Source organism: Artemia franciscana, chromosome 5 (genome assembly GCF_032884065.1).
Source record: "Artemia franciscana chromosome 5, ASM3288406v1, whole genome shotgun sequence".
Classification (NCBI taxonomy): domain Eukaryota; kingdom Metazoa; phylum Arthropoda; class Branchiopoda; order Anostraca; family Artemiidae; genus Artemia; species Artemia franciscana.
Window position 1 is genome coordinate 38,160,582 of NC_088867.1, and position 26,992 is coordinate 38,187,573.

The 26,992-nt window shown below is 34.1% G+C and overlaps 1 protein-coding gene across 2 annotated transcripts; it reads left to right on the plus strand.

Annotated features, from left to right (window-relative positions):
- On the plus strand, nucleotides 1–26,545 carry LOC136027366 (metaxin-1-like). Of its 2 annotated transcripts, XM_065704547.1 has the most exons (7): nucleotides 1–141; nucleotides 9,927–10,076; nucleotides 14,298–14,401; nucleotides 16,484–16,649; nucleotides 19,193–19,427; nucleotides 24,181–24,332; nucleotides 26,420–26,545. In XM_065704547.1, exons 1-7 carry the CDS (start codon nucleotides 73–75, stop codon nucleotides 26,489–26,491), a joined length of 948 nt encoding a protein of 315 aa, XP_065560619.1. In that variant the 5' UTR covers nucleotides 1–72; the 3' UTR covers nucleotides 26,492–26,545. The 2 variants fall into 2 exon arrangements, with proteins under 2 accessions (XP_065560619.1, XP_065560620.1); XM_065704548.1 differs by lacking the exon at nucleotides 9,927–10,076 and having other exon boundaries at nucleotides 58–141.
- The last annotated feature ends 447 nt before the right edge of the window (nucleotides 26,546–26,992 follow it).

Sequence of the window (26,992 nt, forward strand, 5' to 3'; positions counted from 1 at the left end):
TCATGAAGTGGAAACACTGCCGGTGCTAAGCCGGCTATTTTAAAGTTGGCATAATATTTAAAAGCATAAAAGATGGAACTTCAAATTTGGCAGAATGATTGGGGGTTACCATCTATAGATGTTGATTGCCTTGTCGTTCTTGTAAGAGTGCTGTTAAAAATTCTTTCCTGTCCCTACTGAAACCAAAAACTTTAGCTTTCTGATTGTATTCAGCTAATTGATGCAATAAGCTATACCAGCCACCTCAGTAGATTTTTCAATTCACTGATTGTTGGTATTAGGCTATATGGCCTAGATTAGAGGTATACACGCTTTTAGAATCAGAATTTAATCTTGGATTCAAATATAATGTACAAATTGACTTTTTGCCCACCTAATTTACTTTACCTAATGTTCTAAGATAGTCCTATTTACTTTATTAGTGGTAGGCCTACAACATTTAGTAAATTTCTAGCAAGTTTTATAATTCAGCTAACATGAAAATGGAAATGTCATTTGATTCTATTTTTGGTAAAATTCTAGTTTAGTGACTTCCTGCTATCTTGGAAAGGGTTAGGTTAGGGAAATGAAACTTTAAGGGATGGGTCTACAGGCTAAAGTATAGGTCAATGTTCTTATTACCTGAACAATTGCTTAGGGTCATGAAACTATTGTTAATAGATACATTTTGACTTTTTGAACATCTTTTCTCTTGCAAAATTACTGCAAACTCACCATTATGGAGTTATTATATTTATGCACATTAGGGGGAGGGGGGTAAAGCATAGCATATATTAAATACAGCAATGGTTGGTTTATGTATTTAATATATGCTATGCTTTACCCTCACCCCCCCCCTCTGATGTGCAAATATATAGCCCAAATTTGTTTCTAAACTAAATCTTACAGATTCATGATTTCAAATATCCAATCAACAAAACAGAAATGATTGCAATTCTATATGTGTAAATACAGGATAATTGGGCTGGAATACTCCATAATGGTGAGTTTGCAGTAGTTTTGCAAGAGAGAAAAGTTGTTCCAAAGTCAAAATGCATCTATTAACAATAGTTTCATGACCCTAAACAATTGTTCAGGTAATAGGAACATTAACCAAAGTATATCCTGGGAAGGTATTTTAAAGTACCCACATCCACTCCTTCTCTTCCTAGAGGGCCCTGAAATACGCCTACATGACAGGTCTATATGTATTGAAATTTTGACAAAACAACATTTTACCTTAATTTTCAGTTACCAGTTGCTTTTTCTCTGCCTTTAGTTCTGAAAATGCAATTTCTGTTTTTTGAGTAGAATTCTGAGCTGCATTGATGGTTTTTTTTTCAAAATTTAGGAAATATATTTGCATATCTTTAAAACCTTACAAACTGGGATTGAGCAAAGTTGTGAAGCTGAAAACAATTTTGTTGTACTTCATTCAAGCAGAAGATTGATTGTGCAAGGTTTCACTTTTATAACACATATATTTTTAAAGGTCAGGACCCTCTAAAGGGAGAGGGAGTAGAGGTAGGTACTTCAACATACCTTCCTGTGACATAATTTAGCCTGTAGACCCATCACTGAAAGTTTCATTTTCCTAACCTAACCCTGTTCCAAGATAGCAACAAGTCACTAAACTAGAATTTTACCCTTTTTTATGCTCTTTCATAATTCAAGAATTGCTTCTGGGGCTAATTGCATCTTGAGCCCTTAAAGTGGCCCCAATGGTATTTTATATGAATTATGAAAGAAAATGAAAAATAATCAAATGATGTTTTCCCTTTCATCCTAGACAAATTATATAGGCCACTGCAAATTTACCATGAACCCTTTTTGGACCCTTGAAAATGATAATTTCTTTCTATAAATTTTGGGCAAAAAAGGTTAAAACATTGATTTCAAACTTACTATTTCATTATAAATCTTCTTTGTGAAAGTCATATAATTCTAACACAGATTTGTCATGATTAAGTTAAATTGAAAAACTCAAACAATTCCACCATGTTTCCTTCCTATTCTGTTAGGCTGCTTAAGAACTGCCATTTCACCTAAATGTTGAAAAATACGAAAGCCAACAGAAGAAAGAGGATGGGTAAAGAAAATGGAGAAATTCTATGTTTTTCTTTTTTTTTTTCTCACTGTCACAAATCTTTTAGTTTGTTCATTATCACCCATTGTGAGTTTACATTTCTCAGGTTGTCCTCTTTATCTTGTCTTATTTGATGGTACAGTTTGCTCACTTTCAGCAATTGTTAATTTACTTTTCTTTCCTCTAGATATCATGAAACTGCTGAAAATGCCTTTGTAAATAGAATCATTACATTTGGTATTTTATGCATAGCTATGTATGTTATGTAATTTTACATGCATCATAGATACTAAACCAATAGAACCATTCCTGAGGCAGAAATGATGTATTTGTGCTTTTGAATGTGCTCACAAATAAGATATTACTTGTATGGTTTTTTTCCCCAAAATTAAGGCCCTTAAAAATTATTCTCAAACTCGTGACTTATCTAGATTATTTTTTCAAGTCTGGAAATTCCAGAATGGCTATTATCAAAGAAAAAAAAATATGCTGCTGTTTTTGAGTAAAAATCATACATATGTACATGCATGCATAAATATACAATTACTACTTGTTTACAAACTATAAAAAATTTGAATATAAATTTATATCACCAAATATGAATAAAGGAATTTACATATTTCATATTGTTTGTTCTGTAGATTCTGTTAAAATTGTCTAGAAATCTAATTTCCTTGCTTCTGTGCTTTCAATTGTCATAACTGCTAAAATGTTTCATCTATTCCTGATTTGCTGTTGATATCAGATAGTTCCTTATTAGTTTAAGCCTGGAAAATGATCTTTCTCTAGGAGCAGTGCTTACAGGAATGTTTAAGAATATTCCACAATTTAAAAAAAATTCATTTTGATGGTAAGACAGGGCTCTTTCAAATGTGGGCCCAATTGGGCCTGCTTGCTCCAATCACCCTTTATCCAGCCCAGTTAGGCAGGGCTATTGTGCTGCCTATGATTTAAAAAATACATTTTGAAACCTTGTAAATCAGGATTGGCCAAAGATATGAGGCTTAAAACAGCTTCCTTGTATAATAAGAGATAAGATAATATGTATTTTCGGAAGCCAAATTTGCTTTATATGTCATGTAAAAGTAAAGAAAACAAAATTTCAAATTAGTACATTAAGTCAAATCAACAGTAAACATGATAAAATCAAAAAGGTTGAAATTAAAAAGGCAAAATCATCAAAGATAAAGGGCAAATCAGAAAGCTTGACAGTTGCTGAAAAGGTTAAAATACAAAAACATTACAAAAAACAAAAATAAAATGGCAATAGATGAGAAGAGGAACATTCTGTGGGAATACACCAGCAACAGGACGACAGAGGAATGAGTTGATTTTGGTAAGGACACAATCACAAATGATTATTAAGGTTCTCCAGAATAAGTGGGATAAAACTTCAATGAAACCTGTCTGTAACAGCATGGATTGGACAGTAAGTTGGGATTGCTAAGGAGGCTGACTGGGGGAGTTGGGGTCTAATGGGATTGTGAAATTCAGGGAGTAAGTCCTCAGTACAGGGATTAGAAATGACTGATTTAGCAAAATGGAAGCAAATTTTTTTCTTCCTTTCTTTTAAGGTAGTAATGCATGCAGCTTTAAGTAGGAAGGATTATAGGATTTTGCCCTCTTTGTAAATGATCCTGAGTACATGCTTTTGGACTGACTCAGTTTTGTTAATAGCAGCCTGACAAAGAATAAGTAAACAGAGAGAGAATGTATCTTAGGACAATTAAATTGCTTATCAGCTTAAACATGGATTGTGAAACATTTGCTTGTTTAACAATGTTGGAAACATGTGTGTCCCACTTAAGATCATTAGAAATTATGACACCAAGGAGTTTAACATATTTCACTAGTATTTTGGATGGGATTGGGTAACAGAAAACAGGAGTAGATTTCAAAAAGTTGATTTTCATTATATGTGATTTAGTGGAAATTACTGTCATATTTAGATTCTTAGTTTCATCCAAACATTGGGTTAGGATTTCAACAGGGTCACTTTTAATATTCTTATGACATCCATCAAGGATCAACAAGTCATCCACATATTTCTATCTTTGGGGGAAGGGGGAATTCCTTGCCAATATTGTTTATCATGACAAGAAATAAAAGTGGTCCCAATAAAGTTCCTTGAGGTATTCAACAGTAAATAGGGAGGTGGTTAGAGTAAATATTTTTGTTTTTTACAACTTGTGGTGGCCTGTTTGAAAGGAACAATGTAACAATATTTATTAATAGAGGGTCAATTTCAAAGTTATCCTGTAGCAAACGAATTAGGATATTGTGGTAAACTAAGTCAAATGCTTTTTGGAAATCAACTAAAACCAAGTTTAGCCAAACATTAGGTTTCTCTAGTTCACTTAGGATGGTATGAACCAAGTGCACAAGGTAATGGGTGGTGGAGGTTCTTCTTAAATTACCAAACTGACATACGTCAATGCATGGACAAATTTTGACTTTAAGCCAGTCACAAAGGAACCCTTTGTAAAGTTTTGAAAAAGACTGGAGTGAGTACAATAGGACGTATATTAGTTAAAGTCAGATTGGATGATTTCTTTTGGTTTTAGACAGGTGTTATAAAACCTAGTTTCCAGCAACTTGGGAATTTACCAGATTTTGTAATTTGGTTAAAAGCATCAGATAAAGGTCCAGCAATTGTGTCTGAAAATACTTTAATCAAGTCAATTGGGTTGTCTATGGGGCAGGCACTTGATTTTTGGAGCTTTTGGATTTTATTTATAACATCAGAGGGAGAAATTTGGGGGAAAGAGGTGGAGGGAGGAATAGTTTGACCTGAACCAGTGAAAGGGGAGAGACTTTGTACAATGGATGCAAGATGCAGGCTCAGATTGTTGGCTATCTTTTAAGGGGGCTCAGAAAGATGAAAATTAACTTCAACAGGGCTTTTGCCACAAATCTCTCTAAATTTCATGTACCATTGCTTGGGCTTGTTTGAATATAGATCCCAAAATTTACTATCGTAATACTCAGAAGCTGCCTTTCTCAATTTCCTTTTCAGGAAGTTTCTTAAATTGTTTGACTGTGTGACATGTCCTTGCTTGAACAGACTATTTTTTTTGTTTATAAGTTTTTTAAAAGTCACAGTAATGTATGATTTATCAGTTGAGCATGTTTTATTTTTTTTTTCGCTGGAAAATGGCTTCATAATTACTCCTCGATAAATTTTGGAGGGACAAAGCCTTATAGTCAACATCATTTATCTGGTACACAGGGGACCAATTTTCACTCGTGATCTAAGAACCAAAATTGTAGAGTCCTGAGTCAATTACAGGTGTAAAGACAGTTTCTACTACTACTGATAATTCACCATAGCATCAAGCTGCCTGAGGCCAACACAGCTACACATGCTCCTCCTCCAACCAAATCTATTCAAGGCCTCCCTCTTTACACCCTCCCAGGAAGTTCTCATTTCCTTTAAATCTTTTATTTATGACATCGTCCCAACCCAGACGAGAATGGCCTACTTTCCGTGTAGCCCAGACAGTTGGCCAAAAAGGACGGTCTTCGGCAATCTTTCATCCTTCATCCACAGAACGTGGCCTAGGCATCTCAACCTTTCTTTTTTCTATGATGATTGTCAATTAGAAGAAAGTTTTTGCATTTCAACACTGCAAATGACTTGATTGGTGTATATCTTGCAAAGTAGATCATTAGACTATGCTTAGAGTTTGGATTGGACATGAATAAGTTAGTTGGAATTGGCTTTGATGAAGTTAGTAGCATTCCCAGTTTGTATAAGGGTACTCAAGCAGAAATACAAAAGCAGTATCCATTTGTAATTTACATACACTGTGCTTTTCATTGTTTAAACTTCGCCTTTGTTAAGGCTGACAGACTGCTTAATTCAAATTCTATATGGATACTTGCAAGAAGCTGTTGCTTTTATCCTATTCCCCCAAACAAATTGAGTCATGAGCTTCTGCTCTGCCATATACAAAAATACAAAAGATCCTTCACTTTTGTGGCACGTGGTGGGTTGGAAAGCTTGATAGCATTGTTGCTTTTCGGTGCTTTCCCATGCTGTCATTCGAGTACTAGAGAGTTTTGTGGATAATCAGTCTAATGACAAAAGCCAATTCCTTAGTAGCACCAATTATCTAGTTCGGATTCTTTTTTCTCTCTAATTCTTGTGTAAAAGGGAGTTGAATTCTTCTTTCAACTTCTGTTTCTTTGCAGAAGGAAGATTTAGATCTACTTACCTATTATGATCATATCAACCTATATAAATCTGTATGGAAAGAGCTAATGGAAGCAGGTTTTTCTTCTATTTATGGAAAAGCAATCCAGACAGCTGAAAGAGTTGGGACACCCGTTTCAATACCAAGACACCAACGTTGGTGATTCTCCTCTTCAGACACTTGTCTCTTTTACAAAGACTTTGTCTTTTCCCTTTATCTTGAACAGCTATGTGAAGAACTTGACATAGGATTTCTTAACCACCAAGCTACAGTATTCCAAATTCGACTTCTGTTCTCTCGTTTTATTTGTTGATGTTGTATAAGCTGAGGGTGTATTGAAGCTACGAAAATATAAGCTGTTCTTTTTCTCTGAGACTAGCTTCCTTGCTGAGCTAACTATCTGGCAAGCCAAATGGATGTCTTTAGGCGATTCTTGTGATCCTGATAAAGTTTCTGAAACCCTTGGTGCGTGCAACAATCACTTTTTTCCAATCGTGCACTCACTCTTCATTTTATTCTCTCTCTTACCACAATTAAATAAAAAAGACAAGTTTTTTAAATGAAAGTAAGGAGCGACATTAAAACTTAAAACGAACAGAAATTACTCCATATATGAAAGGGGCTTTTCCTTCTCAACGCCCCGCTCTTTACGCTAAAGTTTGACTCTTTCTCTTAACTCTACATTTTAAAATAGTAAAAAACTTTAGCGTAAAGAGCGGGGTGTTGAGAAGGAAAAGCCCCTTTCATATACGGAGTAATTTCTGTTCGTTTTAAGTTTTAATGTCGCTCCTTACTTTCATTTAAAAAACTTGTTTTTTTATTTAATTTCTGAACGTTTTTGAATCAATGCATGTTCTGATTTTGGCTCTCCGCAGAGGAATAATTAAAACGAAATTTGTATATTTATTTTTTTTTTTGGCTAAATGGTTTTCTCATAATTTTGATTGAATGATTTTTAGAAAAAAAGAGCGGGGGAGGAAGCCTAGTTGCCCTCCGATTTTCGGTTATTTAAAAAGGCAACTAGAACTTTTAATTTTTTACGAATCTTTTTATAAGTAAAAGATATACGTAACTTAAAACTTAGCTTACGTAAAGAACTTTTATATTCTCATGTTTTATTACATATATGAGGGGGTTCGCCCCCTCGTCAGTACCTCGCTCTTTACACTAAAGCTTAAATTTTGGCCCAATTCATTAAGAATGACCCCCGAATCACCAAAGCTGCAGAATAAATAGTTGAAATTACTAAAAATACTTTAGCGTAAAGAGCGAGGTACTTAGGAGGAGGTGAGCCCCTGATATGGGTAATAATTTCTGTTCGTTTTAAGTTTTAATGCTGCTGCTTACTTCCAGCTGAAAAAAAACTTTTTCATATTTATTTTTTCATTGTTTTTTTAAGTAATGCTAGTAAATCCTGTGCTCCCTTCATGGAAATTTTCTTCCCCCATGACGAATTCCTTGATGGAAAGTTCCCCCAGCATATCTCCCTCTTCTCAACCCCTGCCTCCAACCAAAAAATCCCCCTGAAAACGCCTGTACACTTCCCAATAACCATTACTATATGTAAGCACTGGTCAAAGTTTTGAACTTGTAACCCCTCCCACGGGGACTGTGGGGGGGTAAGTCGTCCCCAAAGACATAGTTATAAGGTTTTTTCGACTACGCTGAATAAAATGGCTATCTCAGAATTTTGATCCGTTGACTTTGGGAAAATAATTAGCGTGGGAGGGGGCCTAGGTGCCCTCCAATTTTTTTGGTCACTTAAAAAGGGCACTAGAAATTTTAATTTCCGTTAGAATGAGCCCTCTCGCAACATTCTAGGACAACTGGGTCGATACGATCACCCCTGAAAAAAAAAAAAAAATAAACACGCATCCGTGATCTGCCTTCTGGCAAAAAATATAAAATTCCACATTTTTGTAGATAGGAGCTTGAAATTTCTACAGTAGGGTTCTCTGATACGCTGAATTTGATGGTGTGATTTTCGTTAAGATTCTATGACTTTTAGGGGGTGTTTCCTCCTATTTTCTAAAATAACGCAAATTTTCTCAGGCTCGTAACTTTTGATGGGTAATACTAAACTTGATGGAACTTATATATTTAAAATCAGCATTAAAATCTGATTCTTTTGATGTAGCTATTGGTACCAAAATTCCATTTTTTAGAGTTTTGGTTACTATTGAGCCGGGTCGCTCCTTACTACAGTTCGTTACCACGAACTGTTTGATGTATGCAGTGTTCATTTAGGATGCCAAAGCAGCTTAAAACATACCTCTGAAATCAGACAGGAGAGGACAGGTTTAATGGTGTTGCATACATTTTTTATCAGTTGCTATATCAGGGTGGATATTGACAATATGCATTAATTGACTTTGGGAAGAAATCAAGACAGATTAAAACATAGTCTGTCAACATAATTATGTTTTTCTATATCTGATTCAAGGATTAGCAAGATTAGGCCCCTTCCATTGGTTTATTTTACTCATTATATTATCTTTTTAGAAGTATAGTAATAAATAAGCTCAAAAAGCTATGACAGTAATATACTTACTTGCTGGTAATTTTCTGGACTTCTGGTAGCTTCTAGCTGGTGGGCCCTTCCTGAATGGAAGTCCTAAATACATTTTTTTTTAATTTGGTTTCTTGTGAGCTTTTTAAGGACTAAATTCAACTGGAGCCATGCTACCTCTCTTTTGTCCCAGTGAGCCCCACAAGGTCTTTGATCAAAATGTAAAGATATCAATTTTAATAAAAATTGTTGAAAGGTCAAAACAATTGTATACAGGAATAATACTATAAGAGCAACCCCTCAATTATCCCAAATATTTCAAATACCCACTTTCATAACTGTGTTTCATAATCAGTTGCAATAGCATTGGCAAAGAGCAATAGGTCTTTGGTGCATAAATTGTATCTTTAATTTCCTGGGCTCTTTATATAGAATGGATTGCATTAGAAAGAACAAGGGTCTGGTCATTTTCAAATTCTAAGTTCTTGTATCCTTTTGAAGGACCAATACATGTCAGAGGACTCTTAACACCCCACCTTGTACCCCTCCCCACACAATGTCAGATCAATATTTTGAGCCAGGAATTTTCCTCAGAATGGTCAAAAGGTTGTAAATGTGCTCCAAGGGTTGTCATGACAGGCAAAGTTTCACGCGTAATGGATCCCAAATTATGGAAAAACGTTATAAAGGCTTAATATATAAATTTTAATACAAGAAAGGTGAGCAATTAGTGCTTCACTAAGGATTGAAGGATTGCAACGTGTCTTAGGACAAAGTAACATAATTATTATCTTTCATAGGTCAACTGCTTGGACATGCAAATTTAGGCAGTAAAGTTAATAATAAGCCTTGTGAAAAAGATTCGTATAAAGTTTTTAATGTATATGATGAAAGTAACAGATATGATACCCTTGGGCCTGTGCCCCCTTAGTTCCCAGCCTTATTTTTGCAGCAAGAAATTGCCAAAAGCTGTCACATTGGTAAGTAATCTTTCTTCGTGTCACTTTGTTTAAGGATTATGTTTTGCCCAGCCTCAAGACAACACTTGAGTATTTAAAATTTATTTTTTCTTCCTTTCTAGGAAATTAGTCCTAGCTGTAGATTACTGGTCATTTCCTTTATGTTGAAGTTGTTTTGAAAACAATTACAATTATAGGCATATGCTGCTTTTTCAAAAGCTCCATTGAAGAAAGTAAATAATAGTAATCCATTCACTTCTCCTATTGGTCACTTTCCAGTGTTAAAGGATGATGATGGCTCTATAATTAGTTCTTCTGAAAGGATTGTGACATATCTTAGGAGAAAGGTATATGACTATTTTCTTTTTCTTGTGTGAAAACTTGAGATTCTAACAGACTTGATTATAACTTCAGAGAGAGAAAAAATTGCAGGTTGGCACACATACATGGGAAGATTATGAAAATATTCCTCCCAAGAGAAATAAAAAAAACTTTTGCTCCTGTCCGTGAAAAGTATTATATCCCCCTCTTTCCTACATGGGAAAATTTCTTGAAATACATACATTTAAAGCTTGTAGTCTGCCCCTACCATCTTCTTGGAAAAATTGTAAGATTCCACATAACATTCTATTTTGTGCACAATCTGCTTTGTACGCTATACTATGAAATTGTGTAAGTACTTTGTCACTTAAAATGATAAAGCAGCTATCCCCGATAGCTATTACATAGTAATTTCTGGGATAGCCCTTTTTAGAGCCATTACAAAAATAGCAAATTACACTTAATCTTTAGTTTTCATTGATGATTGCAAGATTTACCTTCCATCTGAACGTTCTTAAAGCTACATGGGTATTGTGTCAATCCTCCTATATTCCCCCCTCCTCCTCAGGATTGCTTGGGAGAATTTCAGTAAAAATTTGATATATTTTAGGCTAAAATCAACTTTGTTTTGATTATTCTATCCCCCCACTCCTGAAGAAACTTTCTGATGCCTTTCGTTCAGACCTGTCTTTGAAGCCCTTCAGACCCTCATATATTCTCTCCCAGTTCCACCTTCTTTGACTAGCATTGCTGTAACAGATAAAAGCTAAGAGGTTGATCAAATATTTTGAGGTGGTAGGGTGTCATGACAGGGTTCATAATAACAAGAGAATGTGTAAGCTATATTTCCGTTTATGCTTATTCCAATAGAAAATTGTAGAAGCGTTGATGACATTGTCAGACAGAATTATCATGCTTGAGATTTGCCTCTCACTTAATTGGACTATCTGTCTTGGCTTTTTCGACAATTAGCCATGACTTGGTGCCCATAACTATTCGATTTTAATTAAAAAATCAATTTCTCTTAATGTTTCTTAAAAATCATAATTTAAATATGCTAGTTTGGCACTGGACCATTTTTTTTTTTTTTTTTTTTTTTTTTTTTTTTTTTTTTTTTTTTTTTTTTTTTTTTTACTAAGCCAGTGAACATCTATGCTCATGCCTTTGATGGATCCAGTGTGGTTGGGTACGTGATTTTTGCAGTCTTTCCTAACACTTAAGCAAATCTTTTAAGGAACAAAATAGTCATCAAAAGTCTAGCATGCAAGTCTCCCTAACAAAAAGAACAAAAAGGACCGTCAGAATTCTGGGCATCAATACCATTTTGTTTGCTTTACCAATTCTGTGTTGTCTATGTCAAGATTAGTAGAAAAATATCAAACAGTTTGTTGTGACGAGCTGTAAGTAAGGAGTACCTCAGTCCAATTAGAGCCAAAAGTCAAAAGTCAATTAGAGCCAAATTGAACTGCGATAACAATTGAAACATAAAAAATTGGCTTTTTATGGTTGATCCCAAATTCATAAACTTTATTAAGCTTGATATTACCTATCAAAAGCGACAACCCTCAGAGTGATCTTAATGAAAATCGCACCATCAGATTCATGATATCAGAGAACCCTATTATCGAAGTTTCAATCTCCTATCTATAAAATGTGGAATTTTGTATTTTTTTTGCCAGAAGCGAGTTCACAGATACGTGTTTTTTTTATTTTTTCATTCTCGGTTTTGTTTTCCCAGGGAAGATCATATCAAACCAAATGTCCTAGAAAGCTCTACTGTCCTTTTTAAGTGGCTGGAACGATCAGAGGGCAACCAGCCTCCCTCCTATGTTAGTTTTTCCCCAAATACATCCGACCAAAATTTTGAGATAACCGTTTGATGGTTGAATAACTATGCCTTTGGGATGATATGACCCCCCACAGCTCCTGGCGAAAGGGCTGTAAGTTACGTAATTTTCCCATTGTATACATGAATGTCAATGCGTCCAGCAGGAAGTGATCAACATTAGGAGAAACTTCAGTGAGACAAACCTCCAGCCTGACATCAACGTGTTGTGGCTCTCAAGCCTACCAGGTAACACTGAAAGACATCTTTGAAAAGTATTTTTGATTTCCTAAGACATAATAATATCTGCGATTAGATCAATGAGGTGGCAGCAAGACTTATTCCTGACCCATCATCACATGCAGATTGAAAATCGTCGTGAAGCCAAAAGGAGACCGAAGTGGACTCCATAAGGCTTGACATTCTAAGAAGAAGATCTATAATATTTTAGCGGAATAAGTGAGGGTTGAGGAAGGGGTAGCCTCCTCATATAAACTACAGACTGTCGTTCTTTTATTTTTACTATTTTTTATTTCAAGTCATTTACTATTTTCTAGTCTCCTTAATATCTTGAACTATTGCTTGGACAAGGGAAGAGCTATTACTGGGTAAAAAAGAGGATCTTCCCCAGGCAGAACTGGTCCTCTCTTCCCTTTCTAATGTTTCTTTCTTCCTCGGCTTTCATTTTTTCTTTAGATTTAACTTAAATTGCCAGCTCAGCTCATTGTAGGTAGTTACAGTTGTTGCAGATATATTGTATTCTGATTATAATAAGAGCAAGGGAGCTATTACACTTTATTAGCATTTCTTCAAATATTACTAACAAGCTGAAAACAATTGATGAAAGGAAATACACAGATACGCCCTGCACCCTGTATCCTATAAGCCAGAAATTTATTTAACTTAGTTTCTAAAGTAGTATGTTACTATCAAGATAAATACGTACATAACGTAAACATAGAGCTTTATCTTTGACTTGTTTGACTGTCCTAATTATTACTAATAATCTATGTTAAAATGTGGAAACAGAATTGCCAATTGACATCAATTTCATACTAATAATTTATAGAAATTTGTGAATTCAGCAGAAAACTTTTAATCAAGAAGCCTCACCCAAGTGAAGTGGAGGCCATATGACCCTTGGAATTTAATTGTCATAATCGTAATTGTCATTCGAGAGGATCAGTAACCTCAGTGAAGTTATGACTGTTTACATATTTAACACAACTGGCTGCTTGGCTAAATACGGGCTAATGTTTCGGCACAAACTGTCCTTCGAAGATCTGTCTAACGATGCAAAATGGTTGAGTACTTCTGTCATAGAATAGCTTGTATATATGTACATTGGAAAGAACAAAGTTTTTTCCTAAATTCGCGGCGCCATGTATAATTAAATATATGATTAGCCGCTGCTCTTTTATCGAGGTTTGTAGATTACTATTGAATCTTCTTTTGAAAGAGTCAACAGTGAAACTTTTAGGGATAAGTTCCTCAGGAAGATCATTCCAGGTTGAAGTCGGATGAAGCTGTTCTTCAAGTACTCTGTTCTTGGCTTACCAGCCTCAAGATAATTGAACCAAGCTGTGTGCCTTCGTATCTGTCTATTTGGTTGGACAATTGGAGGCACCACACAAGGAAGCTCTAGAGAAGGAGGGTAATTTAAGCACTTATATAAAACAGCCATCCACGCTAACACAAACCTCTCACTAACAGACTGGAGAAGGTCATGGGAAACGGCTAAACTTGCTTTATTAGCCCTATTCTGGATCTTTCGGAGTGGTGCGAGCAAAGTTTTCGGAGTACCAGCATACTGCGGGCATCCATACTCGGCAACGGGTCTCATGCAAAATTTGTACAGTGGGATGATCGAGTTGAGCGGTAGATAGCTTTTGGAGCGACGGGTTACCCTAGCTTTCTTGTCCAGGTGATTCTAATCCGATCATGGTGGGTGTTCCAAGGGAACGCCCACCATGATCATGACCACACGATCATATATGACACATGACCACACGATCTAAGGAGACGAAGCTCGTTGACTGTCTTTATAGCTTCGCTCAAGAAGACGAAGCTGGGGTGTATGTGTGGTACTTCTGATCTGAAGATCATCAGTTCTTTTGTTTTCTATGAATTGAACCTGACCGTCCAGGCATCAGACTACTTTTCCATATCCAAGGATCGTCGATTGAGTCATCATGCTTTGGGATGAATAAGCATGTTGTGGTGTCATCAACAAAGTCATGCAGAGGGCTTGCAAGTTTATCTCTCTTGTCAATGAAAAGTGTAAGTCCCGATATACTAAAATATACCAATATACTAAAAGCTTGTTAATTATATTGATTTAGTTAATATTTTACCTAAATTATTTAATTTTATTAGAAATAGGAGCGATATGTTTTTGTTTAAACCTTAGACTTTTTTCTAGAATTACAATGCAGACTACACTTTAAATAGCAGTCAGTGCAGCGAAGCACTTGCCTATGCGTCACTTGTTAAAGAAAAATTAGTACCTGCAGCTCAGCATTTGTGGTAAGTGATTACTGTTATCACTTGTTGGTAATACTTCACTACTTTTCTCCAAAACCAGAATACATTTGGCAATCTGTTTTACAAAACTTTGCAAAATGCAGTTGAAGTCTTGCAGTCTAAAGTTATATGGTAAATGGAAATTAATTTTGCAAGGTACTTGCATATTATGTTATATTATGGCACTTATATATATCTACTGATATATAAAATATATATATATATATATATATATATATATATATATATATATATATATATATATATATTGAATCATCATCTGCAGCTAATTCTTTTGATTGATTGATTGTTATTAGATTTCCTTTTTTCAGATTTTTTAAAAATTTCTTACTCCATCCTTAGATTTTTACTGAAAGAAATTTTTGATGTATAATAATCTTATAGAGGCCGTGCCTATAGTTTTTCTGCTAACCTAAACTACCTGCAATTGCGAGAGTAAGTTGGACGCTTAGCTATTGAACTAATAACTTACTGATATTATTCGTAACGTATTAATTATACGTAAGGTATGATTAATAATTATACAGCTTCAGAAGCGAAAAATAGGCACTAAAACTAATGGCAAAGCTGTTAGTCTGCTGGTCTGGTCAAGCCAGTAAATTCAGTGCTGATGTTCCTGCTTAAAAGCCAAAATTTGGTATCTCAAAATTATGTCTCCCTGAATTTATCGAAGCCAATAGTCTGAGCAAACGAAATTTTTCCAAATTGAAGATAATTAAATGGGATAAACGAGCAATACAGAGTTTTAAGAATAGGGTTTTGAAATAGTGTCTCAAACAAGTGGCCGTGCCAACACTTGTTGCAAGTTCGTCGTAAATTATAAAATTGAAATCTGAAATTAAAGATAAGTTGACGAGCATGTGCTTTTATAGAACATTAAAGAGAACGGCTATTTTGGATTTGGCAATATGTCAACGGCTTAAAGGGTCACTTTTAGGCTATCAGACTGGTCACGGCATTTTACCCAAAGACTGGGATTAAGCAAGAGGAATATATTGCAAGTCTTAGGGAGCTATACTACAAGTTATAAGGATTATATGTATGCTTTTAGAAGAAAAATTTTAAATTCTCCCATGGAGGTTTCTTTTCCCATATTGATCAACTTGAGACTTCGCCTTCTTCCTTTTTGTGTTAATTTTGTCACACTTAAGCATGTAAAGTGGTGCATTTAGGTCATTTTAAAATCTCTCCTTCTCTTGCCAGCAAAAAACAACAATATTTATATCCTTCAGCTTTAGGGAAAGACGAACTTAGGGAGTGTACTTCCCCTATAGAAAATGTTTTAAAAAAATATTCCACTGCAATGGATTTTTTTTTTTTTTTGGAAAAACGTTGCAAATGTTCGGCTTGGACCAGTGCTTCAATCCATGAGCATTTGACTCTATGCCACTGCCGAAGACTTTGTATTACTAAACTTCAAATGCCGGCAGAGTTATGTTGCGAAAAAAGATATCATTTTGATTCCCTGTGTACAGAACATACTTGATTGCTCAAATAGATATTAGTTATAAGCTATCCAAATATAAATATTGTATTGGCTATAATTACCTAGTAGTAACGCAATGGATTGATGCATTGCTTGGTAGTACAAGGCCCTGGGATTGAACTGGGATCAAACCGAAGAAGACGCTTCGTAGGATGTATGAACGTGACAGAAGAGCCCTCCAGACAAGTCTTATTCCAGAGTGGCAAGACATACGCAGTGGCTTACATGAAGGAAATTTGGAGGCTACTCACCGACGCCCAGTGTGCCTCCTGAGGCACTAGTGGAACTAAAGTAAGGTAAGGGATCAATGCCTGCTGCAACAAGGTTGGACGACAGGCTAGATGCTTGTCGTTGTAAAAAAAAGACCAAGCCACTAAAACTTCGATTTGACGCCATATGCACCAGCAATTGCTCTATAGGATCCTTTCCCTTATTGGCTGCAATTAGTGTCTTCTTCCCACGAAAAGACTCATTGAGAAACTTGAAAAATAATTATTTGGTGTCTATGGTCTTTGGCACCTATGACCATTTTTCATATTTTATTTAAGAAAGCTAACATATAGGATTTAATTTTCTAGGTGGATTGATGCCAAGAACTATGCAGAGTTTTCGAGACCTTATTATTTTCGTGCCATTCCGTTTCCTTTTCGTTTTTATTACCCGAGTCAATTTGAAGCAACGGCCAAAGACTTGGTTAATGCAACTTATCCAGGAGATTTAGAGGATACTACAATTGAAACGGCGGTAAGTATACGTATTTTGTTTTCTGTTTTTGTTGTATGGCTTTTGCAGCTCGAATATGACTTGAGTCTTTCAGATACCAATTTGACCAAGCCCGGTATTTTATTTATTAATTTATTTTATTTTTCACCAACACGATACATAAAGTAAATATGGTGGAGTAAGAGTAAATATAAAAAACACAAAGAGAAAAACAAATACACACACAAAATCAACGAAAAAACGGATAAGACGGTGGTGAGGGGATAGACGAGCAGAAGCTGTACTGGAGAGTTGTCTGTGAAGAATCTCCAACTTTAAAGTTATATCAGGAATTTGTATTTATAGATAATACTGTCAAAACTGACTTGGTAATTTTGAAAGGATGTAACAGAAAAATGATATGTTTTTTATGTTGAACACTAATTAATTTTTTTTACAAGCCATTTCGACTAAATCCCTTTTAATATGAATTTGAGGAGTTACCTTATGCTCTAGCATATAAGAAAATTCAAAGCAATCCTAGCTATTATTTTAAAAAGATGATTAGTGGATTTAAATCGAAACTCGCGACAAGTCTCTTTTTTAATTTTTTTTTCCACTTTTTGTTTTACCAAATTGAAACAATTTGCCTTGGTTGAAGGAGTTTGATCTGAGAACTTGGAGAAGCACAGTTTTATTTCTAGTGGCAAATAAGGTTTAGTCAGGAAAACAATAAAACTGCTACCTATCAAGTATTGTATTACCCTATGTGTGGCACATTTCAGACAGTGTAAGCTCTTGCTTCGTTTTAGTAGCCATGTTTGTCCTTATTGAAATGCGATGTCAAATAAACGGCCTCAGTGAAAATATGTGCAAGAAATATAAATTATATTTCTGAATATGATCCTCTTTTCTTTTTTTTCGACTTTTTTTTCATCCTGATTTTCCTAGTATAGTGTTTGGAGTCGTTCTTAGGCTGTTTTCTATTTTCCTTTTTATCATCATCGTTTGTGCTCAACAGTTCTCCTCACTTTAAGCTGCACCTCGATCTCCTCCGCAAATTTAGTATTCCCCCAAAATTTTGGTTTCTGTGTAAAATATAACTCAGATTATCCCAGAACTAATGACTATTGTTTAGCTAATATCGGCTAATGTAGTTGTATAATGTTCAGAAATCGGTTACCATGTTTTGAAACCTATATAGTGTGCCAACTATGGGTGATAGAAGAATTTTTTTCGTATTTAGAAGAAATATTTTTGCACTAAGACAGTAGTCACACATTTTAATAAATACAATTCAAATAGAAAGTGTTATAAATCCCAGAAATTCCCAAAATACGTATTGAAAAATTACAAAAAAGTGATTAATCCTAGCAAATTAATGATTAGATATTTGAAAAAGTCCAAAAATCTGTCTTAAAGGTTAGGATAAACACAAATAATAGTTTTTTAATAATTTTAGTGGTCGAAAACTCAGGAGAAACAAAATTCCAAATTAATTTTTAAGCAAGAGTTGTACGAAAAAAAAATAATCTGGCTATACATTGGAATTAAGCAAACAGGGTTTTATCAAGGATAGCATCAATACATTTCCTTGGAGTTAATGTCTCTGTATTGTGTCTGCTTTTTTTGAGTAGGTGGAATCATGTACTACTCCCCTGTCTAGCTTGGATTTTTTTTTTGCTTACTGGTAAAAATGTTGAATTTATTTGCTTCATTCTTATTTTGTTTTTTTTTTGTTGTGCTTTGCTGCTATTTGACCTATTGTTTTCTTTTTCTTTTTTTATTAGTAAATCTTATCTATCTTATCTTATACCAGACGAAAAAAGATTCAAGTAGTTGTTTGCTTATTTTTGTCTATTTTACTCAATTTCTGAAGATGGTTGGGGAAACTATATAAACAGAACCTGGATGCTTTACTGCCTCTTTCACCTGCATAGGTATATCATTTGTTATAGACAAATGTATTTTTACGAACATTAATGGGAATTTGCCACAATTCCTCTTTTGGCTAAAAAGAATCCTACTCATTAAATAAAGTTCAGGCTTTTTTTTTGAAGGAAAAGGCTATATAAAGACGGAAACTGAACAAAATAGATAGAAAGTCCAACTGAACAAGGAATTGTACAAAGAAATCAGCAATTATGAATAAAGCAAGTGTGAACTAGGACCATTTTGCGCCAACTTGCGGTATCTTCTTTTGTTTTGTGTTTTTTTCTGAGCGTTGGAGTAATAGTTTGTCTGCATGCACGGAGTGAGGATAGAGAGGTTGCTTTGGATCCGGGGGACCTGAACCCTTTATCTCCTGCTTCAAAATGAACTTAAATCAATCATAAAACTAAGGAAAATAAAAGAGTTGACACGGGTGCACGCAGAAAGCCAAGGACTATTGTCTGCCTCAGCTCCCTTAGAAGATCAAAAGTTTGAAATTAAAAAAAAAATCTTGAAAAACCTTATCAGATTTTTTTACGGACTTAAGTCCCCCATCCCTACCTTTGAGGGTTTTGTTTATTTTGTTTTAGTTTTTTTTTACTTATGTTAGACTCTTTATACTGAGATTTTCTGACTCGTTTTGTTTTTCTTAGGTTTATAAATCGGCTGAAGAATGTCTCAACCATCTGTCTTGCCGACTTGGAGAGAAAGACTATTTCTTTGGCTCAGTCCCTTCCTACCTGGACGCGGTCGTTTTCGCTCATTTGGCACCGCTTTTAAAAGCACCCTTTCCATCTTCTGCTCTCCAAGGCTATTTGAAATCGTGTCCAAATCTAACCAAGTTTGTTTCCAGAATATTAAATAGATTCTTTCAAAAGGATTCACAAGGTTTTTAGTATAATCTTTTTTTTAATATAAAATCATACAGTTATAGTGCTTTTATTAATGTTAAAAGTATACAGGGTTAGCAGTAAGCACTATGAACTTACTGTTTGGAAAATAAATCAACCCTTGGTGATAAAACTAATCGAAGTGTAATACTACTCAATGATTAATAATCAGTAACATAAGTGACTTAGATTAAGAAGTCTTGTTTGCTTTGCACTGCCATCATTTTAAATTTCCGGTGACAGGAAATGCTTTTTTTTAATATGTAAGTAAATACAATATTATTAGCCTGCTACAGCTTTAATAAGTTTTATTGGTACTTGTATGATGTAACCACTACCACTCAAAAAATAAAGTTAGGTTAATCCAAATAAATTATACCTAAGTATGATAAATATATAATACTTTAAAAACAAATTTGGGCTATTTATTTGCACATTAGGGTGGGGGGACAAAGCACAGTGGGTCTGCATGCAAAATATATTAGCTACAATTATTCTCCGCGTTATGAAGTAAGAATTGTTTTCTGACTTCATACAGTCCAAATACTTTACCTCACCCACCACCCCCTAATGTGCAAATATATAGCTGTAACCACTGCAGATAAATTAACCGGTAGCGTCATAATCAATAATATTCGGCTACTTCTTTCTTGGTGCGTATAAAAAGCGTCTTCCATTTAATCTCCCATCAACGATCCATGTATATTTGTCAGTCACTGAATTATGGTTCGTTAATTGTTGGATAGTTGTTGGTTAGTAGCTGCAAAAATACAGGTGACTGCAAGCTAAATCCTGACCAGGGAAATATTTTGGTTGACTTCCTTTCACAGAAAAAATTGACTTACCACAGGAGAAGCTGACTGGGCTTACCATGGCTCACCAAAGCAATAAGCTTCTGCTGAAAGAAGTAACTGGAGAGTTCAATAAAGTATCTGACAGCCTTGAAAATTATACTTTTACATGTATCGTTGGTTTTGCTGTTAAGAAGCTGCAATTGGCACAAGTATCTGATGTGCACTTCAAAGCTTATTCAAGGCGATAGTGAAGGTTTTGACGAACCTTGTTCTTTTATGGCAGAAAAGGCCTACGAGCAGCCAAGCCCGCACCTGTCCGATCTTACAGCTCTTTCGCTAGGTGTTGTTTCTTTTTCTGCAAGACTATGACTCAATTTTTCTACCCATGAAAAAATATAATGTCGTTTGTGTTTATACTTGCTTATATGTTCTCCGGAGTAGTAGCATCTTGGTCCGGCTTTGTCTAATGGTTGAGATAGGGAATGATTTTAATGTATATTTCTATCTACAGTTGCCCAAACTATATATTTTCCATCTATTCTGTCACTTCTCTTTGTCTTTTCTCACGCTAAGGTGAAAGAAACTAGCGAAAGAAACCGGTTTACAGCGCGTCAATGCATGAACAACTTGGGCGGTAGTGGGTATATCATACAAGTACCGTTTCATTTATAGGCATATTATAACCTATTTAATTATATTTTTATGGACATTACAAAAGAGCTCGGAGATTAAAAAAAAAAGAAAGCCGTTTGTCTTAACCTGCTGATGTAGCACACGATCTTTTTCACGATGAACCATATAAAAGAACGAGATTTATGTATTTCAAGGAATAAGTAACTGTATAAAAAAAATAATGTATGAGAAAAAAATGGGATGGAGGGAGATCCCTGCACCCTAACAAATAAATCAAATAGGTTTTAGAGGAATAAAAAAATATAGGAGCCAAAGATTGTAGGTCCTATAGACAACAAATAACATTATTTTAAATGATTTCCATGTTTTATTTCATTCTGAGTCGCAAGCATCATAATAAATAGCTTAATTGCACAAAGCATGGCTGAATAGGCTTACTGTGGTTACCCACACTGCCTGAAATTGTCTATGTCGAGAGGAAACTAGTACCTGTCGGATCTTCAGCAACTTGCAAAATGTAAGGGTAAGAAGTGTCTCTTTTGCTGTAGCATCTGGTAGCTTTATTATAGATTTAAAAATAAAAAGAAAGAACTGGCTAACTGAAACTAATCAAAATTCTTTCATATGTATTAATTTTTAACTTAAAATCTAACTTGCACAAAGTAAGCCAGAGATAGCTTGGGGAAATCTTTTGGGGTAAAACCATGACTGTTTGACGGTCAAATTACAGATAAGGGACTTTCCACTATCTTGGAAAATTGTTAAGTTGAGAAACGAATATGATGGTCTAGAGGAAAAGTTATGCCCAGTGAAGGTTTTTTCGAGCTCAAATAATTACGACGTTTACCAAAATTGCCAAATGCTATATGACATTTTTTTTTGTCGCGCTAGTTTTTGCTCCTACACTTTGCATATGACCTTTAAAGACAACGTTTTTATTTTTGAAAAAGGGGGAAATGTCCCCAAATGGCAAGTAATCTTAATAGAAACAAAGCCATTAGATTCAGCTTAACAGAGAACCCTATTGTAGAGGCTTCAAGACCCTATAAGCAAAAAAAAATATATGGACCTGATGATCCTAGAAGGTCGGGAGAGGGCTCATTTGAACGTTAATTAAAAATTATAGTGCCCTTTTCAAATCACCGAAAAGATTGTGCCATGAGAAAGTGACATTTTATGCCATTTTAATGCACCAAACTAGGATTTTACTCCAAAGAGGACCAGTTGCTATCGATTGAAAATTTGGAGATAGCTAATCAATTTAAGAGTGTAAAAAAATCGATTCTAAATGGCAATAGGCTACTCCTCTTTTTTAATTTATATGCAATGTTTTGACGTATTTTTACAAATATATAGAATATATTTAAGCATCTTTTATCCCTATTGAAGGGATTTCAAACTTCCATCTTCACAAATGTGAAATTCTACATTTTTATTTTTCGAAAAGTGAGATCACAGATTCGAGTTTAGTTATTTTTTTCGGGATAATCTTATCGAAGAAGTAGTGTTAGAAAATCGACAGCTCATTCCATTGGAAATTAAATATATTTTAGTGCTCTTTCTCGTTAACCAAAAAGATTGGGCTACAGGAAAGCCACGTCAGTAAACCCACGTGGTGGCGCGTGCAAAAATTAATCGCTTAGCTCCTTTAATTTGGTTTAAGCCTGAATTTAAGTTCTACAGGAGGATAGTTCGCTTCTTGTTGCAGAATTATTTTTTCTAAATCCCAAGATCGGCGTTAGATGTTGCTTAGACCATGGCATAATTTGAAAACTTTTAGAAATTAAATTTTAAAAAAGTTTTTTTTTCAAGTGGAAGTAAGGAGCAACATTCACACTTAAACGAAAAGAAATAATTCAATATATGAGGACGAATGCTCCCTCCTTAGTCCCCCTGCTCTTTACTCTAAAGTTTTACTTTATGTCCCATTTCTTTAGGAACAACTGGTCAAACACAAGATCCATTGAATTAAAATGAGAAACATTTTTAAATTACTGTGAAACTTTAGTGTAAAGAGCAGGAGGTTGGAAAGGTATCAGCCCCTTGTTGTACTGAGCAATATCTGTTCGTTTTAAGTTTTAATGTTTCTCCTTACTTTCAGTTGAAAAATCTGTTTTTTTTCATTATTTAATTGCCTGTCAAACGGACAATCTTGAACATGTTTTCCATGAGAAATGCAACTTGTTTCCTGTTTCTTAATGTAGTTTGTACTAATATTTGGAGATCAGTTGATGTCAAATCATTTATTAGAACATTTTTGTATTGGTTTCGAAAGGTTTAGTATTTTAAAGACAGATATAAGGAGGAATGAATTTAATCCTTGCTTTACGAGCCTAGTCATATGGATGATTTTTTATTTACAATTTTTATCCACAAGTACAATTTTTGTATAAATTCTTCGTGTAAAAAAAAAAAAAAAAAAAAAAAAAAAAAAAAAAAAAAAAAAAAAAAAGCGCTTTAACTCTAGCAGACGTTTAAAACAACGTCTGAATTTTTCATAGTTTTGCTTTTTTTATGACTGTGTGAAACTCAAATAAACATCAACAAACTTAAGCATGGTGGAATTAGTAATACTGCAAGTAGAAATACCAGCGATGTCGAGCACAATAATCATTCATCGAATAATTTTTTGTGATCATTTATTATTTTAGATAACATGTTTATTGTGATTGCATATTTTTTTTAAAATAGTAATGTCAGGGATTCAACCGATCTTTATCCTGCGTAGAAAAGCCATAACTTCCTTAAAAACTGTCAGATATTAAATTCAATATAATAAATATACTAAGTAGATAGAGTATGCTGTTTTATTAAAATCGTTTTTATTATTAATGTATGGAAGAATTGTAACATCCCTAAAACATTTTGCCAAAGTAATAACAACCAAAATTTATAGGAGCCAAAGTATTTTAGCTCAAGAACGAAAGAATTTGCCATAAAAACATTTCAATATTTCTTTTTTTTATTTTATTTTAATCTTATTTGAAAATTTTCAATTGTGATTACAATTGTCATTCAGTTGTGAATTTGAATTTGTTGAAAGTGTTGTTGTGTACACGTAAAAATTGTTTTTAGCTGATGTATTATTATTAGCTTATGCTTATGCATTGGTGGAATAGAAGGAAAAGAATATCCCTCCCCCATACAAAAAAAAAATCTTTGATAATACTCTTTTTGAAAAATGACTAAAATACAGAGAAATGGAGATAATTTTAAAGCGTAAAATGTGATATCCCTCTCTTAAAAGTCGAGATTCCTCATAAAATTCGAGGAAATGGGAACCAGTGTTCTAGTGTGCTCTGATTTAAACACTAATGGTTTCAGAATATGAAGAAAAGAAGAAAAAAGAATCGGCTTCTACCTCCACAACATCAGATAAGGATAGCTTCCCCAACCAACGGAGGCACGTGATTCTATCTGTGATAGCAGCTTTGTTTGGAATGGGCTTTTATGCTTTTGCTAATGGAATGGTTCAGGTAACAATATTTTAAGTATCCATTATGTTTTTTTAGTTTAAATTTTATAGTAGCACTACTTCACCTGAATTTTTACTTTTTTACCAAATGTTGTTGTGGGCAAATTTATGGATCCATTGATAATGTTTCGTAAATATTCTTATAATTTTTTTTCCTTGCATCCCTTATCAAGGGTAGGTTATCCGTAAATTTTGCTTACTAGTTTTTGGTTGTTTTGGTGAAGATATGACAACTACTTCTTTTAAATCTGCAAATGACAGCATTCCATTTAAAAAAAATCCTTCCTTCCACCTATGACCTGCGGCACAGCTGAATTTCTTTTGGCCTACTTCCGAGCTTAAGCTTTAGATACACAAATTTCAGTAAGTGCAACCAAAATTCAAATAACGCAAAATACAAAATTTTCTATGTTTTTTCTTGCCAAAATGACTTTTACAGATTTATTTTGTTTAAATCTAGAAGATACTCCGAAATTTTGATGTCATGTTTGTGAGTTATAGTCCTATATTCCATCCAGAATATTCCCATGATAATATCCTATGTTCCATGCTATTCAGTAGACCACTGCTGTCTTGCAACACAGACCTGTAATGGTGACCTATAGCCTAAAGAAGAAGAAAAAGAAAATTAATTGCTATTTACTTCAGTGCCCTCTTGTCAGTGTAGTTTCTCACCATTCAAAAAAGAGTTGTTTAGTAGTAGATAAAAGTGGATTTTATTTGTAGACTTACTGACTCTTGACCTTGTAGAATTATGAGGACATTCCTCAAAAGACTGATTAATGCTCCAAAGCGGGCAGTTTAAAAATGTAGCTAGGTTTAAGAATTTGCTTTTTTTTACTGCAGAAAAAATTAATTATAAAGAACTTAATTTTTAATTTGGGCGTTTTTCCTTTTTGTTTAAATTTAATTGTCACCTTAAAGAACCTAATCAATTTACACCTTGGGGCTCTAGGATGAATAAAAGTTCTAAAAAAGTTTAGCACACCAAGACTGTCACAAAGTGCCAGAACAAAAACAAAAATTTTAGGTTAATAATAATGAAACAAAAAAAAGATTGTAAATAAACAACAAAGAACTGTAAAATCTGACAAACTGCTGCAATAAAAAGATTCTAAATAAACGAGAAAGAACTGTGAAATTTCATAAAAGTGTTGCAAATTTTTCGATCAACTTCTATTTTGAGTAATTTTGCTTTCATCTATCGTCTAATTAGAAAGCAAGGAGGTAATACCAAGCTGTAATGTTAACATAGAATAGCCAATTTGTGACATTAAATTTGTGTATCCCAGTGACTGTGTTCGGTAGGTAAAATAATTGTGCAGGATACATTTGACGCATTTCACTTTTCTGTATTTCTTGATCCTTGTAATAAGGAGCACTCCAATCAACTGTTTTTATTTAATTTTTTTAGTATTTCGATACGGAAAGTCTCTTGTCGTCTGTTTATCTTTTACGTGCTTAGAAAAAAGAATTAAATAAATTGAATTAAATCTCGTTAGGTTGTTCTGTCAAAGGACTTTGCTAACTTGGTTAATTAACTTTGCAGTTGATTAACTTCTGTATGTTCATAGGGATCTAGTAACAAAAAATAATAATGCAAAAAGCAAAAATGCATAATGGTTATACAAGACTAAATGAATTTATGTTTTCAAAACCAAGTCGACTCAGTCCATAAAAAGTAGCTAGAAAACACATCTGTATATTTTTAATACATGATTGTTGCATTACATTAAATTCAAACCAGTAATTTATCTGTTTTTTAATTTTTTCCATTCTTTGTATTTCTAAACTTAATAAACTTCACTTCTGAACGTTTAATATAATAGACTGGTACCGGTAACCAAGGCCTTATCCGGGGGGGGGGGGCGTAAAAACATAACAAAAATGCATATAAACAACTTTTTGATGCGTTTTATAAGTTTTTCCTCCGCTCCCGAGCAAAAATCTTGGATACACTCTTGATGATGTAACATCCGTAGAGAAATGCCTCCGCAATATTGCTTTCAGTTATTTGATTGACTTGGCATATCATCGTGTGTTTTTCCTGAAATTTCTTATCATCATGTTTATTTGTTCGTTTTGCAGTTTGGATCTAGCCAAAATGACGATGAGTATGATGAAGAATTAGAAGAAGAAATTGAAGAAGAATTAGAATAAATTCCATGCTAGTGATTGTGTTTATGCTTTATAGTAAAAGGTTTGAATTTTGAATTTGTTCGTACCTTTGTTGAGATTGCATGTTGCAATGACTATTATCAAGCCAATATGGAAAAAGAAGCAGCTGAAAAATATTTCTTAGATCTCAACTAAAATTTTCCTGGGGAAGGGGGTCTTGGCTAAGAAAAATATATTTTGAAGCCATATTCATTTATACATGTATACTTATGTATGTGTGTATAAGAAAGAAGAATATTTAGGACAGAAAGATAATGTAGATTTAATAAATAACAAACATGAAGTACAATCAGAATGACCTATAAAATCTAAAAAGATGATGCAGCGGCCTATAGTAAACCTGATAATCTAAGAGTAGCCTTTGGCCTGCACTTGGAAGGTGTGGGATCTGAAAGCAATTCCCTCTATTCTTTAAATGTAAAATACTTTACTTAAATATTTACTGTAAATATTCTGTGAAAATACAAACTTTTAGATAAAAAC

What these genes read in the sequence shown, in the direction of transcription:
- LOC136027366 (XM_065704547.1), top strand. Translation starts at nt 73, where the DNA reads ATGGAACTTCAAATTTGGCAGAATGATTGGGGGTTACCATCTATAGAT. An exon ending in TTGATTGCCTTGTCGTTCTT is followed by an intron (nt 142 to 9,926) that starts GTAAGAGTGCTG and finishes TTACAATTATAG; the next exon opens with GCATATGCTGCTTTTTCAAA. An exon ending in ATACTACAATTGAAACGGCG is followed by an intron (nt 16,650 to 19,192) that starts GTAAGTATACGT and finishes TGTTTTTCTTAG; the next exon opens with GTTTATAAATCGGCTGAAGA.